This window comes from Lithobates pipiens, unplaced genomic scaffold (assembly GCF_037356315.1).
Source record: "Lithobates pipiens isolate NorthernLeopardFrog02 unplaced genomic scaffold, aLitPip1_a1.2 Scaffold_16, whole genome shotgun sequence".
Classification (NCBI taxonomy): Eukaryota; Metazoa; Chordata; class Amphibia; order Anura; family Ranidae; genus Lithobates; species Lithobates pipiens.
In genome coordinates, this window is record NW_027507748.1 from 373,452 (window position 1) to 392,614 (window position 19,163).

General features: G+C 49.3%; 1 protein-coding gene across 1 annotated transcript in view; it reads right to left on the reverse strand.

Annotated features, from left to right (window-relative positions):
• LOC143981490 (uncharacterized) overlaps window positions 1-19,163 on the reverse strand; it is an 86,383-nt gene that overhangs the window by 30,795 nt on the left and 36,425 nt on the right. Inside the window, exon 3 of the mRNA XM_077479359.1 lies at window positions 10,624-10,875. Within this exon, the coding sequence (XP_077335485.1) occupies window positions 10,624-10,875 (252 nt within the window). The remainder of the gene's footprint in view (window positions 1-10,623; window positions 10,876-19,163) is intronic.

The following is a 19,163-nucleotide window of genomic DNA, read 5'->3' on the forward strand; positions in this document are numbered from 1 at the left end:
AGTGAAGATGTGGCGAAGTGTGAGGTATACGCGTGCTTTGAGGGCCCGCTAGGTGCACACTTGAAGCAGGAGGTGTGGGACAAGATCCACAAGGGTGAGTATGTGGAGATATTTTCGCTGCTTCCCTTAGAGTAATTCAATCTGGAAAGGGTGAAGCCGGATGACTCCAAGAAAGAAGGCAAAGAAAAGAGGAGGTATCGGCTGATTCCAAGAACTTTTGCAAACTGGCTCCAGGCGTTTGCCATTATGGCTAGCGTGATAGGGGAAAAGCATTGCTCTGCATTATTTTGTTATATGGATGCAATCGGGAGGCCCACGGGATATATGGTGGGTCTTCTTGGTTACGTTATGACGAGCAGTTTCACCAGCTTAGGGCAGTCACGCCTTCCCTCCGGTGGGATCACAAAGACTTAAGCCTCTGGATGCGGCTTATGTCTTCGGCGAGGACCCCGTCACAGTTTCTTCAAGGGGGGGCCGGGAGTAGTCAAGCCTTAGGACTTTCGGCCAGGAAAAAATTGGGGTTGTGCTGGCAGTACAATGAGGGTGCCTGCAGATTTGGGGGCTCCTGCAAATTCAAGCATGAGTGCTCAGGTTGCGGGGGTACCCACCCACTGCCCCGTTGCTTTAAGAAGGGGAAGCGTGCTGGAGAGCCTGGCGGAGGCGGAAAAATTGTTAGCGGATGGTTTTAGGGAGGGTTTTAAGATATAGTGTTCCTTGTCGGTAGTTCCCCCGCTGGCTTAGAATCTGAGGTCTGCGTTTGAACACGTGGGGGTGGTGGGGGAGAAGCTGACGAAGGAGGTCCGCATAGGGGGGGCCGTTTGAAAAAATTCCTTTGCCTGACTTGGTGGTTTCTCCATTGGGAGTGGTGCCTAAGAAGGAACCAAACAAGTTCCGACTTATACACCATTTGTCATTCCCAAAGGGGGGCTCTGTGAACGATTTCAATGACCCGGAGGCGTACACGGTCTCGTACACGTCTTTTGATGTGGCGGTGTGGTGGGTGAGGAAATACGGACAAGGGGCACTGATGGCGAAGTCGGATATTGAGTCAGCTTTTCACTTGTTACCAGTGCACCTGGATAGTTTTCGGCTGTTGGGTTGTTGTTGGCAGGAGCGGTTCTAAGTGGACAAATGTTTGCCTATGGGTTGCTCCATTTCGTGCGCCATGTTCGAGGCATTTAGTTCTTTCCTGGAGTGGGTGGTTAGGGATGTGTCGGTTCTGGATTCCGTCATCCATTATTTGGATGATTTCCTGTGCATTGGTCCCCCCTGCCTCTGCTGTGTGTGCGATTCTAATGTCAACGTTGCATCACATCGCAGGCAGGTTTGGCGTGCCTTTGGCAGCGGAAAAGATTGAGGGCCCAACGACGGAACTCAGTTTTTTGGGCATAGTCATTGACGCAGTTGCAATGGAGTGCAGACTGCCCAGAGAGAAATTGGAGAATTAGCAGAGTGAAATTTGTGGGATCCAAGGACTGCGGATAGTTCAGTTGAGGGTGCTGCAGTCACTTTTGGGTAAGTTGAATTTTGCCTGTAACGGGGGTGAAGGCTCCTAAGCACTTTGTTAGACTTAACAAAGAGCATTGGGAGGATCTTAGGGTGTGGCTAGAGTTTCTGGAATCATTCAATGGCAGGTCAGTGTGGATGTCAGGCCCGGTAAGTAATTTTGACGTAGAGTTGGCTGCGGATGTGGCGGGATCCGCGGGTTGCGGGGCCTGCTTTTGGGGACAGTGGAGCGCGGAGTCATGGCCGCAGTCCTAGGTGGATGACGGCTTTGCTCGGAACCTGGTGCTATTAGAGCTGTTTCCAGTAGTGTTGGCCATGGAACTATGGGGGGAGGCTTGCTGGAACCTAAAGTTGAGGCTGAATTGCGACAACATGGGGGTGGTCCAAGTGATCAACCGCATGTCAGCGTCATTGCCGCCTGTTATACGGCTGTTGCGCAGGTTGGTTTTGAGGTGTTTGAGTTTAAATATTTTCATTTATGCTGTTCACATACCGGGAGTGGACAATAATTTGTCTGACACTCTGTCTAGCTTTCAGTGGGACAGGTTCAGGGAACTGGCCCCGGGCGCGGAGAGGGATGGCATTCCTTGCCCGGTGTGGATTTGGGAGCTGGCATTGGAGTCATCGCAGGGTGGATTTGCCGGTCGGTGAGCGAATCTACGTGGGTTTACTACCTTAAGGTGTGGAAGGAATGGTCATTATTGGTGCAAGAGGCCGGGATTGGGAAGAACAGGTCGGAGGTAAGGTTGGTTGTGTTGTACTTTGTATCCCGGCACATGGAATGGGGGTGTCAGTCTCTGTCCTAGAGAGGAAGATGGCAGGGCTGTCCTTCCTGTTTAAGTTGACAGGGGTGAGGATGCAACGAAGGATTTCTGGATAAGGCAGGCCCTAAAGGGTTTTAGAAAAGGCCACAGGAGAGTGGATTCCAGGTGCCCAGTCACGTTTGCTAATCTGCAGTCGATCTGTGGGTTTCTGGAGGCAGTGTGTACCTCTCCATATGAAGAGCTACTGTTTAAGGCTGCCTTTTCGTTTTATGGGGCGTTCCGGATAGAGGAATTAGTGAGCCCATCACAGGTTGCAGCTGGTGGGATTTTGGAGAGGGATATTTGCTTGGAAGAGGATAGGGTGTGTTGTAGGCTGCGTAAGTCGAAGACGGACCAACAGGGCAAGGGTGTGGATATTTGGCTGTTGGCATTGCCAGGTTCTGCAATCTGCCCGGTAGGGGCGGTAAAGAAATTTGCAGAGGTCAGAATGGTTGGGGAAGGCCATTTCTGAAGCACGAGGATGGGTCCTGCTTATCTAGGTTCCAATTTATTTCAGTGTTTAGGAAATGCCTGATGAGGGCAGGTTTGGACGGGTCACAGTACGCCTCGCACTCCTTCCGCATTGGGGCAGCTACGAAGCGGCCAGATGTGGTTTGGACGAAGCGGCTGTGCGTCGGATTGGTAGGTGGGAATCAAGGAGATTTTGATCCTATATTGGCCCCATATGGTGATTGAATTAAAAAAAGGGGGTGAATGGGGGTAGGGGTACGATTAGCAGTGAGCTGGGTGTGTGCTATTATTTTATGTTATCATCTCGTTTCAGATGGAGGTTCAACGCGCCTCGTCTGGATTCTTGGACATTCTTATGTGTGCTGGGGGGGCCAGGAGAAGAGATGCTAGGTCGGATGGAAGGCAGTTAGGTATCTCTAGAAGGGAGGCATATATGAGATGATTGGGTTCACCAGGGATGTTGTGGGAGAGGGTGCTCAGGGATGTGTTGTGCTATGCCAGTCTGGATAAACCTCCGGATGTCTTGGTTTTGCACGTGGGGGGCAGTGACTTGGGGCTTCACCCGGTCAGGGATCTGATCGCTGGCATCAAGTCGGACTTCTTGCAGTTGCGAGTGACTTTCCCTGATACAGTGATGCTGCGGTCGGACATAGTGGCACGGACAGTTTGATGGGCCAGGTCAGTGGCAAGTATCCAGAAGACATGTATTCGAGTGAACAAGGTGGTGGGGCGGTTTGTGATAAAAAATGGTGGCTTGGTGATCAGGCATCAAGAGCTGGAAAATAATGTTGGGCTTTACTGATGGAAGGATGAAAGGATGGGGGATTCGGATGTGGGGATTGACCTCTGGACAATGAGTATACAGGAAGGGGCTCACAGGGCTTTAGAGTTGGGGAGGCGCCCTCTTGTGTAAGTTAGTCACCCTTTCGGGCTGTGGCGGTGTTGCTTGTTGGTCTCTGATGGTGGCGGTAAAATGTACGTGATGGAAAAGGGGTGGGGGGCTCATCTCGGTATGTGCCCCTCCGGTGTATTCCAGCAAGGGGGGTGGAATTCGATAATGGTGGCACTGCGGGAAGGTGGGTGTCTCCGAGCGGTGACAGCTGGAGGCCTAACAGGTTGTAAAATGTTCCCACAGTGTGTGGTGATATAATTATATGGTAAAAGGTGGGTCGTCGTCAGAGAACAACAAACTGGGTTAAAATGTTATGTTGTTTTCATGTTACATATTTTATAATGGAGTTATTTGGTGGAATTGTTTTAATAAAGGCTGTTATGACCAGTTATACTCCATAAGCAATGTGTGGTCTCGGTTATTTTGGAAAGGGGGTTTTAAGGGGATGGGAGTATAAGGACATAACAGTATAATAGAAGGGGTCATTTGGCCTACACGGGTCATGTGATCCTCTTACTACCTAACAAGATGTGTTATGGCAAAAACCTCCCTTTCATTGCTGCAAAAAAGTTGTAGCAATTCCACCTGTTGACTAAAGACGTCATGGATCTCTTCTTCTACTCCATCTCAGTATCAGTCCCTCTGTCTCTCAGACAACATCTTTGGCCACAGGGTACAATACGGCCTCCTTGTCCATCCCACCATCTGGTAATGGTCGGGCTCTTGAGAAGGAAAGAATAACCAGCCTTGGCTGTTTTTCTAAGCTGATATCTATAATCCTGGATGATCGAGCACCGGCCTAGTTTACTCCCGATTTTCAATAAGATTCATCCAGTTCTACCTGCTGCTGATTTGTCCTGCTTCAATCCTCATGCCCATTACATTCGGAACTTCTTATGCCGCGTACACACGAGCGGACTTTTTGACAGACTAGGTCCAAAGGAACGACTCCGCCGAACAATTGGATCGTGTGTGGGCTTCATCGGACCTTTGCTGTCTAAAAATCAGACAGACTTTAGATTTAAAACATGTTTCTAATCTTACCAACGGACTCGAGTCTGGTCGAAAAATCCGTTCATCTGTGTGCTAGTCCGACAGATGACAATAGACACTAGGGAAGCTATTGGCTAATGGCTATGAACTTCCTTATTCTAGTCCGGTCGTATGTCATCAGTTTGAATCCGTCGGACTTTGGTGTGCTTGTGTGTGGACAAGTCCGTTCGTTCGGAGAGTCCGTCGGAACTCCATCAAAAGTGTGTCGGAACTCCACCGAAAGTCCGTCGGAACTCCACCGCAGCATTACAGGTCACCCTGAATATTGAACTGTAAATCAGCTCTCTAAAAGCACAAATCTCTGCACTCCTGGTCTTCTCCAAAGTTTTGCTAGCGATTCGCCCAATTCCTTAAAGAGGAACTGCATCTTATTGGGATTTATCACTCATTCTGAAGTTCCATGCCATCTCCAGATTGCACCATTTTAAAGAGGTTGTAAACCTCTCTGTGAAAGTTGTACCTATAGGTAAGCCTAAAATAAGGCTTAAATATAGGTACTGTAGATATCTCCTCAACGTGCATTGTTCATGAGATATTTACTGTGTCATCTACAAACGGACCCCCCAGGCATTTCTTCACGAACGAGTGCCGTGACTGGAGGTGACGTCACGTGGCTCCAGCCAGTCACAGAGTGGCCCCGGAAGGAGTAGGGGCGAACATAGATGCGGCCTGCATCGGGTACAACGTGGGACTTGTTTTCAGGTAAGTGTCACATAATGTGCTAGCATGCCGCGTACACACGGTCAGGTTTTCCGCTGGGAAATGTTGGATGTGAGCTTGTTGGTTGACCGTGCGTACGCTCCATCAAACATTTGTTGTCGGATTTTCTGCCAACAAATGTTGGCTAGTAGTTAAAATTTTCCACCAACAAAACTTTCCGATCATGTGTACACAAGTCCGAGTCAAGTCGGAATCAAGTACTAGCCGGAATCGCTCGGTCTTGTAAAACTAGCGTTCATAATGGAGATATCACATGACTATTGAACTTCCTTTTTATCAGCTTGCCGCACGCCTTGTACGTCACTACGTTCATAATTGTTGGCCAACATTTGTGTGACCGTGTGTATGCAAGACAAGTTGGAGCCAACAACCTTTTGAACAAAAATCCATGGTTTTGTTGTCGGAAAGTCCGATCGTGTGTACGGGGCATTAGGATGACCTGTTCCATCTGCTGGATGTCGGCAGGTGACTTCCAACTTACTCACAAGCTTCAGCTTCTTTTAGGAACTTAGACCATCGCTTTCACCTTCCCTGGCAGAACCAGAGAGAAGCAAACATCATCCAGAATCACCTCTGGATGGATTGTGCTGGCTAACTAATGGGTTTATGGGGCTAAAGGCTTGACTTCTTCAGAAACGATGACCAACCTAACCAAAAGTGTGTGGACTTTGTGGACTCCCTGTCATGGGGCACCAGCAGTAAAGGTAGGGTGACAGCATGGTGCTCCAGTGGAACCTTTATGGCTCACTAGGCATGGAGCCAGAACCTTTATCGGCCACTCTGCCACCAGAACCTTTATCTTGGTAATCTTGGCCTTATTGTTTCTGTTAGTCAAGAACTGTGATTACAACTTTCTCTTTTCTTGTCTGAGTTATTCCCTATTCATGAGCTGCCATGGATTTAGTCAGAAAAATGGAAATTCCTTCTCAATTACTTACCTTAATTTTCCTTTCCTTGATAACTCCATGGACATCTCTCCCAGTTTGATGAGTAGGCTAGTTATGGAACACGAGGCCTGTGCTAGCCTCAAATGTATGAGAGTGGGGTCCTATGGAGTAGGAGTGAGGATGGAGAATACCCATTCATATACTGCCATTGAGGTGATCAGGGAATGAAAATTACGGAAAGTATGTGAAAGGGAATTTTCCATTTTCTTTGTAAATGTCCCCTTTGCTTCAGTACATTTTGAAAATGAGCCACTTCACAGGCAGGTTCAAAATGATTGTAAAGCTTCAATTTTTATTTATTTTTATTTAAATAACAAACATGTCATACTTACCTCCACTGTGCAGCTCGTTTTGCACAGAGTGGCCGAGAACACCGAAGGTCTGGGGTCCCCTGTCAGCTCTCGCGGCTCCTCCCCGCATCAAATAACCCCCTAGGAGAAGCGCTCACCCAGGGGGGTTACCTTGTGGGCGTGCTCCCGAGTCCATCAATCGGCGTCCATAGCCGCCGAATGTATGACTCTGCCCCACCCCACCAGCGCCCGCATCATTGGATTTGATTGACAGAAGCGGGAGCCAAAGGCTGCTCTGCTATCAATCTATCCAATCAAGTGCCGAGAACCCCCGGGCAGAGGGGGACAACGTGTCCTCACCATGGGAAATTACAGGGCTCAGATAAGTAAAACGGTGGGGGGGGCTATACGATATATAAGATACCTTTAAGATATCCCCCCAAGTATGTTATTTAAAGGGTCAAAATTAAATTTGCGCTATAAATTATAAAAAGAAGGAAAGAAAAAAACTAATGAAAACACGGTGCAACACAGTAGTCCATGAAGTGATAAGGAATCCAATATATCTCACGGTGGGGCACAGGAGGACATCATCTTGTGACGAAATGCGTAGGGAGGAGCGACCTGCTGACGTCACCGTGCTTGTGCGGGTCCCGGAAGGACGGGCTGTTGTAACGAGCCAGCCGGCTTATTTGTGTGTGTTTTACCACTTCCTTGTGCCGCCTTTTTATATTATTAAAACCTCAAAAGATTTTATACTATGGAAGCCTTATTTCTTTTGGGGTTCTTATGCGATCGGGCTCTTCCTTGAGCGGTGGATGCTCTGCAGCGTGATTCCCCTGGATGACTAAAGGCCCTGGCTGGGTTTATAGCCACAAGCGGGAAAGACCTTTCCGTAATGGGAGGTCATAAGAAAGCGGCCATCCTTATAGAGGCTGTTCTGGAATTCACACACCATTCAGGTGAATGTTTACATGCACCGAGGGACATATTGGATTATTATCACTTCATGGACTACATTGTTGCAATGTTTGTATTTGTTTTTTATTTCCTTCCTTTTTTAATTTATAACACAACTTTAATTTGTGTATTTTAGAAATGTTGCACCTTAATCCTAATTAGCAGGAACTGTTGAAAAGTCGTATTATTTTTTTGCATTGACACACGTCCCCCTGGCAGTGCACTTTGCTTGACACCCCCTTGCCTATTAACCTTGAAAATGTAGAGAATTCATTGTCAAGACTCACCTCCCATTGACCTTAATGGGGTTCATATCGAATTTTGTTTGGACATGTTGGCTGGACCTGCCCCGGAATCAATTTCAAGCAGATTGTCATGGTCCAGGGTCAGGAACGGAGACCAGTTGCTATGCCAGTAGAGAGGCTCCCACCAACCAGCAGGATAGGTATACTCGCAGGTCACCCTGGCGGATGATGTGGGCTCCCCCAAAGTGCGGGGTGCAAGCACTAACCAGTGTTCGCCAGAGCTCCTGATGGTGGGGTGGATTTTGCTGCGTGTTAGTACCAGGTCACGGTCCTCAGGATCGCCCCACCAGGAGGTGAGCAACCAAGGGTCCAGTAGCAGATATAGCAGGTAGGAATCAAGCAAAAGCATGGTCAGTAAAAAAGCCAAAGGTCAGTAACAGGTAGCTGAGGTCAAAGTGGAAGCATAGTCGAGGAACAAGCCAAACTCTGGTAACAAATGTCGAGATAAGGACAAACAACATATAGGCTAAAGAGAGCACAATAATCTGGCAAACAGGAAGTCCAGATTCATGGCTTAAAGCGGGAGTCCACCGGGACTCCGCGTTTTTTTTTTTTTTTTTTAAAGCCAGCAGCTACAAATACTGCAGCTGCTGACTTTTAAAATAGTGACACTTACCTGTCCAGCGCGCCCGCGATGTCGGCACCCGAAGCCGATCGCTAGGTCGTCTGTCGGGTCCTGCCGCCGCCATCTTGGGTATGGGAATCAGGAAATGGAGCCTTTCGGCTTCATTTCCCGGTTCCCTACTGCGCATGCGCGAGCCGCGCGGCGCAATCCGGACGGTCCCCGCTGCCACTGGGAACTGTGTGTTTCCCAGCAGGCAGCGGGGCACTTGCGCAAAGGGGCGGGCAGTTGCGGAAAGGGGCGTAATCTACGCCCCTTTCCGCAGACAGCTATCCCGGAAGTGGGTGCAGTTACCTGGATTATCCAGGTAACTGCACCCCCCTCCCCCCTGAAAGGTGCCAATTGTGGCGCCGGAGGGGGGGGGGGGGATTCCGATGAGCGGAGGTCCATTTTAGGGTGGACCTCCGCTTTAAGTCAAGGAGTTCATGGGAAGAGCAAAGAGTTCAAGGTTCACCAGAAACAAGGCAAGATTGTCCAAAAAGATCAGACAGGGAGCTGTCCAGCAAGAATCGCTGTGGCCAGACACCACGGAGGTTGCAGGTTCAGATTGGGACCCTGACACAGATTCACCCATTACTAGTAGAGATAGAGTGTGGAGAGTGGGTATGGAAAAGGACAGTTATCATACTATGACCATCGGGAAGGACAGGGAACTGAGGGAGAGTGCAGGGAAGGACAGGGAACTGAGGGAGAGCATGGGGAAGGACAGGGAGCTGAGGGAGAGGGTGAGGAAGGACAGGGAACTGAGGTAGAGTGTGAAGAAGGACAGGGAACTGAGGGAGAGTGTGAGGAAGGACAGGGAACTGAGGGAGAACATGGGGAAGAACAGAGAACTGAGGGAGATTGTGAGGAAGAACAGGGAACTGAGGGAGAGTGTGAGGAAGGACAGGGAACTGAGGGAGAGTGTGAGGAAGGACAGGGAACTGAGGGAGAGTGTGAGGAAGGACAGGGAGCTGAGGGAGAGTGTGAGGAAGGACAGGGAGCTGAGGGAGAGCATGGTGAAGGACAGGGAACTGAGAGAGAGCATGGGGAAGGACAGGGAACTGAGGGAGAGTACAAGGAAGGACAGGGAACTGAGGGAGAGTGTGAGGGAGGACAGGGAACTGAGGGAGAGTGTGAGGAAGGACAGGGAACTGAGGGAGAGTGTGAGGAAGGACAGGGAGCTGAGGGAGAGTGTGAGGAAGGACAGGGAACTGAGGGAGAGTGTGAGGAAGGACAGGGAACTGAGGGAGAGTGTGAGGAAGGACAGGGAGCTGAGGGAGAGTGTGAGGAAGGACAGGGAACTGAGGGAGAGTGTGAGGAAGAACAGGGAACTGAGGGAGAGTGTGAGGAAGGACAGGGAACTGAGGGAGAGTGTGAGGAAGGACAGGGAACTGAGGGAGAGCGTGGGGAAGGACAGGGAACTGAGGTAGAGTGTGAAGAAGGACAGGGAACTGAGGGAGAGTGTGAGGAAGGACAGGGAACTGAGGGAGAGTGCAGGGAAGGACAGGGAACTGAGGAAGAGTGTGAGGAAGGACAGGGAGCTGAGGGAGAGTGTGAGGAAGGACAGGGAACTGAGGGAGAGTGCAGGGAAGAACAGGGAACTGAGGGAGAGTGTGAGGAAGGACAGGGAACTGAGGGAGATTGTGAGGAAGGACAGGGAACTGAGGGAGAGTGTGAGGAAGGACAGGGAACTGAGGGAGAGTGTGAGGAAGGACAGGGAACTGAGGGAGAGTGCAGGGAAGGACAGGGAGCTGAGGGAGATTGTGAGGAAGGACAGGGAACTGAGGGAGATTGTGAGGAAGGACAGGGAACTGAGGGAGATTGTGAGGAAGGACAGGGAACTGAGGGAGAGTGTGAGGAAGGACAGGGAACTGAGGAAGAGTGTGAGGAAGGACAGGGAACTGAGGGAGAGTGTGAGGAAGGACAGGGAACTGAGGGAGAGTGCAGGGAAGGACAGGGAACTGAGGGAGAGTGTGAGGAAGGACAGGGAACTGAGGGAGATTGTGAGGAAGGACAGGGAGCTGAGGGAGAACATGGGGAAGGACAGGGAGTAGAGGTCACTCTCTACTCACCTAGGCAGAAAATGTTGGTGTAGTTGCTCTCTTTTTTGCTGACTGAGTTATTTACAGAACAGCTGACATTCAGAGGGCCAGAGATGAATTCTTCATTAATAATGGTGATATTACGGGAGTGATTTCTAGGAAGAGATGTCCCATTCACTGTCCAGTGATAAGATACATCCTCATTGTCTTCTAACACACAGGAGACATTGGCACTTCCATTATTGTTGCAAGAGACAGTCAGGCGGGGTGCGGAGAGGGGATCTGAGGAGACATCCAAGACGTTTACACAGGCTGCATCCTACAAACACGTCATTTGTCTATCAGCTGCTGTCTGGTGCTCCCGATGTGATAACCAGTAGATGGGCCCTTGGATCTGGGCCAAGGTCCAATCATCACTGATACCAAATGTTCTCTGTAGGCTTGTAGATGGGGGGTCTGTACTACCGGATCTTGGGGGGTCTGATGATATTTCAGACTTAATCCCATCTCTAAGTGTGGAGACTTTGATGACAAGGAAATGAAGAACCTCCTGATATCTTGCCTGAGAGAGCTTCGGGTTCAGACTTCCCGGAGAAGTGTTTAGCCGGTCTGTTACTTACACTAATCGATCTGTGACTGCTGCTCCTCTCAGCCAATCCCTTCACTGGCTTCCCTTCCCCCCTCCGTATAAAATTCAAAATGCTAACCCCAACATACAAGGCCACCTACAACATCGCCCCCATCTACATTACCAACCCCATCTGCAGATATCGCCCAAATCATCCCCTCCGCTCCTCCCAGGACCTTCTGCTCTCTAGTTCCCGTGTTACCTCCTCTCATCCTCGCCTTCAGGACTTCTCCAGAGCCTCTCCCATCCTCTGGAACTCTCTGCCCCGGTATGTCGGATCAACCCCTAACCTGTCCACCTCCAGGACTTCTCCAGAGCCTCTCCCATCCTCTGGAACTCTCTGCCCCGGTATGTCCGATCAACCCCTAACCTGTCAACCTCCAGGACTTCTCCAGAGCCTCTCCCATCCTCTGGAACTCTCTGCCTCGGTATGTCCGATCAACCCCTAACCTGTCCACCCCCAGGACTTCTCCAGAGCCTCTCCCATCCTCTGGAACTCTCTGCCCCGGTATGTCCGATCAACCCCTAACCTGTCCACCTCCAGGACTTCTCCAGAGCCTCTCCCATCCTCTGGAACTCTCTGCCCCGGTATGTCCGATCAACCCCTAACCTGTCCACCCCCAGGACTTCTCCAGAGCCTCTCCCATCCTCTGGAACTTTCTGCCCCAGTATGTCTGCTCAGCCCCTAACCTGTCCATCTCCAGGACTTCTCCAGAGCCTCCCCCATCCTCTGGAACTCTCTGCCCCGGTATGTCCGATCAACCCCTAACCTGTCCACCTCCAGGACTTCTCCAGAGCCTCTCCCATCCTCTGGAACTCCCTGCCCCGGTATGTCCGATCAACCCCTAACCTGTCCACCTCCAGAACTTCTCCAGAGCCTCTCCCATCCTCTGGAACTCTCTGCCCCGGTATGTCTGCTCAGCCCCTAACCTGTCCACCTTTAGACGATCCCTGAAAACTTTTTTTTTATTCAGAGGAGCCTATCCCACACCCACATAAGAACCATAGCTGAGCCACCCCCATCACATCATCCCCTACAGCCATTACCTTTTGTACCACCTCCCCCCTCGCTTTAGATTGTAAGCTCAATGAGCCGGGCCCTCCTGTCTCTTCTGTATTGAACTGTACTGTAATTGTACTGTCCCATTGACATTGTAAAGTGCTGCGTACACCGTTGGCGCTATATAAATTGTGTATAATAATAATTACATAGTAGGTGAGGTCGAAAAAAGACACAAGTCCATCAAGTTCAACCTATGTGTGTGATTATATGTCAGTATTACATTGTATATCATGTATGTTGTGTGATTATATGTCAGTATTACATTGTATATCATGTATGTTGTGTGATTATATGTCAGTATACTCCAGGTGCGGCTGGACCAGAGTCTTGTAGAGGGGAGAATTATCGTTTTATCTCTGGAGTTGATCCCTTTTTAATGCCAATACTCTGTTTGCTTTGTTATCAGCAGCTTGCCATTGCTGAGCCCATCATCTACTAGGACCCCCAGGTCCTCCTCCATCCTACATCCCCCCCAGATTCTCCCCCCAGTCTATAGATTGCATTCAGATTTTTGCCACCCAAATGCATTATTTTACATTTTTCTACATTGAACCTCATTTGCCATGTAGTTGCCCCTCCCCCCATTCATTTGTTCCGATCTTCTTGCAAGGTTCCCACCTCCTGCGGAGAAGTTATTGCCCTGCTTAGCTTAGTATTGTCCGCAGATACATAGATTGGACTGTTTACTTGCTTTTGATATTTGGTGTGGTGGGTAGTCTGGTTTGTTTTGTATAGTAATGATCTGAGAATCCTTAAGATGCTGATTCGGGAATTTTTGTCGGAATATTCCATAAATAGTCATTTGTTATCCACCAACGATTTGTAGTCTCACTTAGCAACATCATATAATGAGGTCCTTCAAACCAAAACCCCAAACCATGTGATCAGAGCAACTCACCGGACTGAATTGTCCCCAAAAATGAATAGAGGACGAGTAGCTCCTCATGCAGTAAAATCTCCGTCATCGATCTCTAGGGATAAGCTTCAGGTTCATTCGGAACACACCGGGATAACATGGCGTTATGGACTAAGTCTGGTCAATAACATCATCCAGATGACCCACCCCTTTGTTTATCAAAGCCGTCATCCACCGGACCTGTCATTCAGAGGGAGCGAAGGAAGGGGAACAGATGTGTGTCGGTGATCCGGGTTTTTTTTTCCTTCAGTGGGTCGGCAGGAATCGGGGCATCACGGTTGATATGGATCTACATCATTGGACAATGTGATTGACAGTGGATGGACATTGTGGGACTTTAATGGTCCAACACTGTGTCTGTTTTCCATTTTACAATGTATACTGTATAAGGAAACGTCCCCACACTCCGCCTGAGTGCTTCCGTCATATACCGCTTCCTTCCCGTCTGAATATAGATGTCAGATCTTCCAACCTCTGGCAACCAATAACTAGGCAGTACTCGTTTTGGCTGCTGAACATTGTTATTATTATTATTATTCACAATTTATATAGCGCCAACAGTTTACCCAGTGCTTTACAATGTATGGGGGGGGGGGGCAACACAATTACAGTACAATACAAAAGGTACAGGAGGGCCCCCGGCTCATAGAGCTTACATTCTAAAGGGAGGGGGTGGTGGTACAAAAGGTAATAGCTGCAGAGAATGATTTGATGGGGGCGGCTCGGGGACAGTTAGGTGGGTGTGGGATAGGTTTCCCTGAATAAATGAGTTTTCAGGGAACTCCTAAAGGTGGACAGGGTAGGGGCTGATCGGACAGACTGGGGCAGGGAGTTCCAGAGGATGGGAGAGGCTCTGGAGAAGTATTGAAGGCGAGCATGAGAGGAGGTAACAAGGGAGATAGAAAGCAGAAGCTCCTGGGAGGAGCGGAGGAGACGATTTGGGCGATATCTGCAGATGAGGTTGGTGATGTAGATGGGGGGAGGCAATTATTTGGGTGATATCTGTAGATGAGGTTTGTGATGTAGATGGGGGGAGGGGATGATTTGGGTGATATCTGCAGATGAGGTTGGTGATGTAGATGGGGGGAGGGGATGATTTGGGCGATATCTGCAGATGAGGTTGGTGATGTAGATGGGGGGGGATGATTTGGGCGATATCTGCAGATGAGGTTGGTTGATGTAGAGGGGGGGGGGGGGCGATGTTGTGAATGGCTTTGTATGTTATGGTTAGCATTTTGAATTTTACACGGTGGGGGAGGGGAAGCCAGTGAAGGGATTGGCAGAGAGGGGCGGCAGTCACGAATCGGTTAGTGAGGTGTATTAGTCTAGCAGCAGCATTCATAATAGACTGAAGGGGCGGGGCCTGTGTAAGGGTCGGCCATTGAGGAGAGAGTTGCAGTAGTCAAAGTGGGAAATAATCGAGGAGTGAAGAAGTTGCTTTGTGATGTCATTATTCGGGAAGGTGGAATTCTGGAGATGTTGCGGAGGGGAAGGCGGCAGGATTTAGCCAGTGATTGGATATGGGGGCTGAAGGAGAGGTCAGAGTCAAGGATTACACCCAGGACCCTGGCATGTGTGGAGGGACCAATGGTTGTGTTGTTGATATTAATGGTGAAGTCATAAGGGGGGGGGGGGTGGATTGTGAAGGAGGAAATATAAGAAGCTCAGTATTAGAACAAATGAGTTGGAGGAAGTGGTGTGACCTCCATACTGAGATGTCATTCAGTAAGTTGGAGATCGGTGAGGAGACGGAGGGGGTGAGTTGAGGAGTGGAGAGATAGATCTGGGTGTCGTCGGCATAGAGCTGGTATTGGAAACCATGGGAGGTTATCAACTGGCCCAGGGAAGAGGTATAGAGCGAGAATAGGGGGATTCAAGGACAGAACCTTGGGGTACCCCAACAGAAAGAGGAAGGGGAGCGGAGGAGATGGAGTTGTAAGCGACACTGAAAGTGTGGTGAGATAGGTAGGAGGAGAACCAGGATAAAGCAGAATCACGGAGGCCAAGAGTGTAATTTGCTGAGGAGGAGCAGGTGGTCAACTGTGTCAAAGGCAGCAGAGAGGTCTAAAAGTATGAGTATGGAGTATGGAGTATGGAGGATGGAGGATGGAGTATGGAGTATGAGGATGGAGGATGGAGGATAAGTATGAAGTATGGAGGATGGAGGATGAGTATGGAGGATGGAGGATGAGTATGGAGGATGGAGGATGAGTATGGAGGATGGAGGATGGAGGATGGAGTATGGAGGATGGAGGATGGAGGATATAGTATGAGTATGGAGTATGGAGTAGTGGCCGTTAGTTTTAGCAGTTAGTAGGTCATTGGTGAGTTTTAGTGGTGCAGTTTCAGTGGAATGTTGTGGGCGGTAGTCGGACTGTAGGGGGTCGGAAGGTTGTTGTCCATGAGGTAGCAACTCATTTGGTCATGGACAAGGCGTTCGATAAGCTTGGAGGCAAACGGGAGCAGGGAGATGGGTCTTAAGTTGTCCAAACAGGTGGGGTCTAGTGAGGGTTTTTTGAGTATGGAGGTAACCAGTGCATGTTTGAGCGGGGAAGGAAATGTGCCGGAGGAGAGGGAGAGGGTGAAGATGTGGGTTAGGGAGTTTAGGATAGAGTGGGAAGCTGGTTGCAGTAATTGTGAGGGGACAGGGTCCAGGGAGCAGGTAGTGAGGTGGGCCGTGGAGAGAAGTTTATTAACTTCATCGGTGGTAACTGGGCAGAAGGAGGAAAGTATTGAGTGTGGTGTTGGACCTGTTGTTGAGTAGGGGAGGAAGTTGAATGCTGGATATCTCCTTGCGAATTGTGTCAATCTTGCTATTGAAATGGTTGGCAATCTGTTGAGCGGTAAGCAAGTTGGTGGGTGGGGGCAGTGGTGGGTGAAGTAAGGAATTAAGGGTATAAAAGAGTTGACGAGGTTTGGATGAGAGGGTTTTGATGAGAGTGTTGCAGTCGGTTTGTTTAGCAGTGTGGAGGCAGGAGTTGTATTTGAGAAGAGCAGATTTGTAGAGGGTAAAATCTTGCAGGGACTTAGATTTACGCCATGCTCGCTCAAGAGCACGGCTGTGTCTTTTAAGACTTCTGGTGTCGTCTCTTTGCCAGGGTTGTGGCAGATGGGTCCTTGTTCTATGTGTAGAAAGAGAAGGAATTACGTCTAGGGAGGATGACAGCGTGTTGTTGTAGATGGAAGTGGTTAGGTCTGGGCAGGACAGGGGGTGCGATTTTGTCATAAAGGCCATCAGTAGCAGAGTGAAGAAGGGAAGGGTTGAGGTTGCGAAGGTTTCTGCGGGTCGCGGTTTGTAGGTTGGCAGCATGGGATGTAGGAGGCAAGGAGAGTGTGAAAAGGACAAGGTTGTGATTAGGGATGACCCGAACACCCCCCGGTTCGGTTCGCACCAGAACTTTCGAACGGACCCCGCGTTCGTAACGAACGTTAGAACCCCATTGAAGTCTATGGGACTCGAACGTTTGAAATGGAAAGTGCTAATTTTAACGGCTGATATGCAAGATACTGTCCTAAAAAGGGTTTGGGGACCTGGCTCCTGCCCCAGGGAACATGGGTCAATGCCTAAAATGTTTTTAAAAATGGCCGTTTTGGCGGGAGCACTGTTTTTAATGACGATTAAAGTGAAAAAAAAAAGTGAAATATTCCTGTAAATATGGTGCCTGGGGGGTGTCTGTAGTATGCCTGTGAAGTGCCACGTGTTTCCCGTGTTTAGAACAGTCCCTGCACAAAATCACATTAAACGGAAATAACACCATTTAAAACTGCTTGCGGTTTTAATGTTATATCTGGTTCCTGCAATATGGTTGAAAATCATTCAGAAAAATGGCATGGGTAGCCCTCCCTGCCCATTACCAGCCTATTTGGGTCTTGTACGCATATTAAGGGGAACCCCGTACCCATATTAAAAAAAGGAAATGCGTGTGGCCCCCAGGCCCTATATACTCAGAACAGCAGTATACAGGCGGTGCAAACAAGACAGGGACTGTGTAGGTTTGTTGTGTTAAGTTGAATCTGTTTGTAATTTTCAACTGGTACATTTTTAAAGTGTAGCTCCAGTCAAAAAAACGATTTTTAAGCTTTTTGGAAAACATAGGGAAGGGTTATCACCCCTGTATAATTTGTTTTGTCGTCCATCTTTTTTCATCTCACTTGCTGTTGTCTCCTTCCGTTTGCAAGTAGGAGATGTTTGTAAGTTGGATGTTTGAAAGTAGGGGCCTGCCCTATATGCTCTGCAGAAATGGCGGAACAAGGTGTTGGTTTTGCCACAACATTGTAAGCCCTCAAAGTGACTCTTGGTGGGCGCTGGAGCGCCCTGCTGTGAACGATTATATCAAGAATTGTAATTACATGCCATTGTTGAACAGTGGTAGAAAAATTGACCTTTGGTGGTTGTGGTGCTGGTGCCACAACACTATAAGTCCTCACCGTTACTCTGGGTGGGCACAGGAAGGGGCCCTCCTGTGAAATATTATATCAAGAATTGTAATTACATGTCCCTGTTAAACAGGGGCAGAAAAATTTGGCCTTAGGCACTGCTGCTGGTGCCACCACATTGCAACCTCTTCCATATACTCTAGTTTTATTACAGGAATTAGCCCTGCAGCAAAGCATTGCATCAAAAATTGTAATTAAACGCCCCTGTTAAACAGGGGCAGAAAAATTGGGCCTTAGGCACTGGTGCTGGTGCCACCACACTGCAACCTCTCCCATATACTCTTGTTTGATTGCAGGAATTAGCCCTGCTGCAAAGCATTGCATCAAAAATTGTACTTAAACGCCCCTGTTAAACAGGGGCAGAAAAATTGGGCTGATGGCATCAACCAGAACCAGAAATGTTCTTCCAACATATCAGCGGAGGAGGAAGAGGATAGACAATCAACATAACAGGACAGTCACTCAGCATCAGCATAGGCAGTCTTGAAGGGATGTGGTATTTCAAAAAAAATTATTCGGTTACATCAGCTTCAGGTGCTTGGTAGCTGTGGGTGATCCAAGACTGATTCATCTTGATAAAGGTCAGTCGATCAACTGATTCGGTGGACAGGCGCACCCTGTGATCGGTAACAAAGCCACCAGCAGCACTGAAGGTGCGTTCCGAAAGAACGCTGGATGCAGGACAGGCCAGTAGCTCAATTGCATACTGTGCAAGCTCTGGCCAGTGATCCATCCTCAAGACCCAGTAAGCCAGAGGATTTTCGGTGGGAAAGGTGTCCAAGTCTGACCTTGCCCCTGGGTATTCCTGCACCATGTAAATCAGACGCTGGCGATGGGTGCTGGAACCGATCATACCTTGGGGCTGCGGACTAAAAAATTGTCTGAAAGCATCAGTCAGACGGCCACCTTCTCCACCGCTCCTTCTGACCGATGCCTCAGCAACACGTTGTCCAGGACCAGGAGTTTGTAACCTCCCAGTCTCTGGGAACGCGTTGCACAGACCTTTCTCTAAGGCCTCCCGAAGATGTCTCATCCTCTGCTCCCTCTGCGATGGCAAGATAAGGTCGGCAACCTTACCCTTGTACCGTGGATCAAGGAGAGTGGCCAGCCAGTAATGGTCCCTCTCCTTGATCCGAAGAATACGAGGATCCTTCCGCAGGCTTTGCAGGATCAGGGAGGCCATGCAGCGTAGGTTAGCTTTCGGTCCGGAGTCCTCTGGGTCACTAAGGGCAACATGATCCGCAGCTACCTCCTCCCAGCCACGTACAAGTCCACGTGTTTCTTGGGATTGTAAATCATCCCTACAGGACTGCTGCTGCTGCTGCTGCTGCTGATGCTGAGTGCCAGCCTCCACCTCCATGCTGACACAATCATCCTCCTCCTCCTCTTCCTCCTCCTCATCCTCTTCTTGTGTGATGGGTGGCACAGCAGGAACACTGTCTGGATAAAGGGGGCCTTGAGAGGCAAGGAAGTCCTCCTCTTCCTGCCTCTGTTCTGCCTCAAGTGCCCTGTCCATTATTCCACGC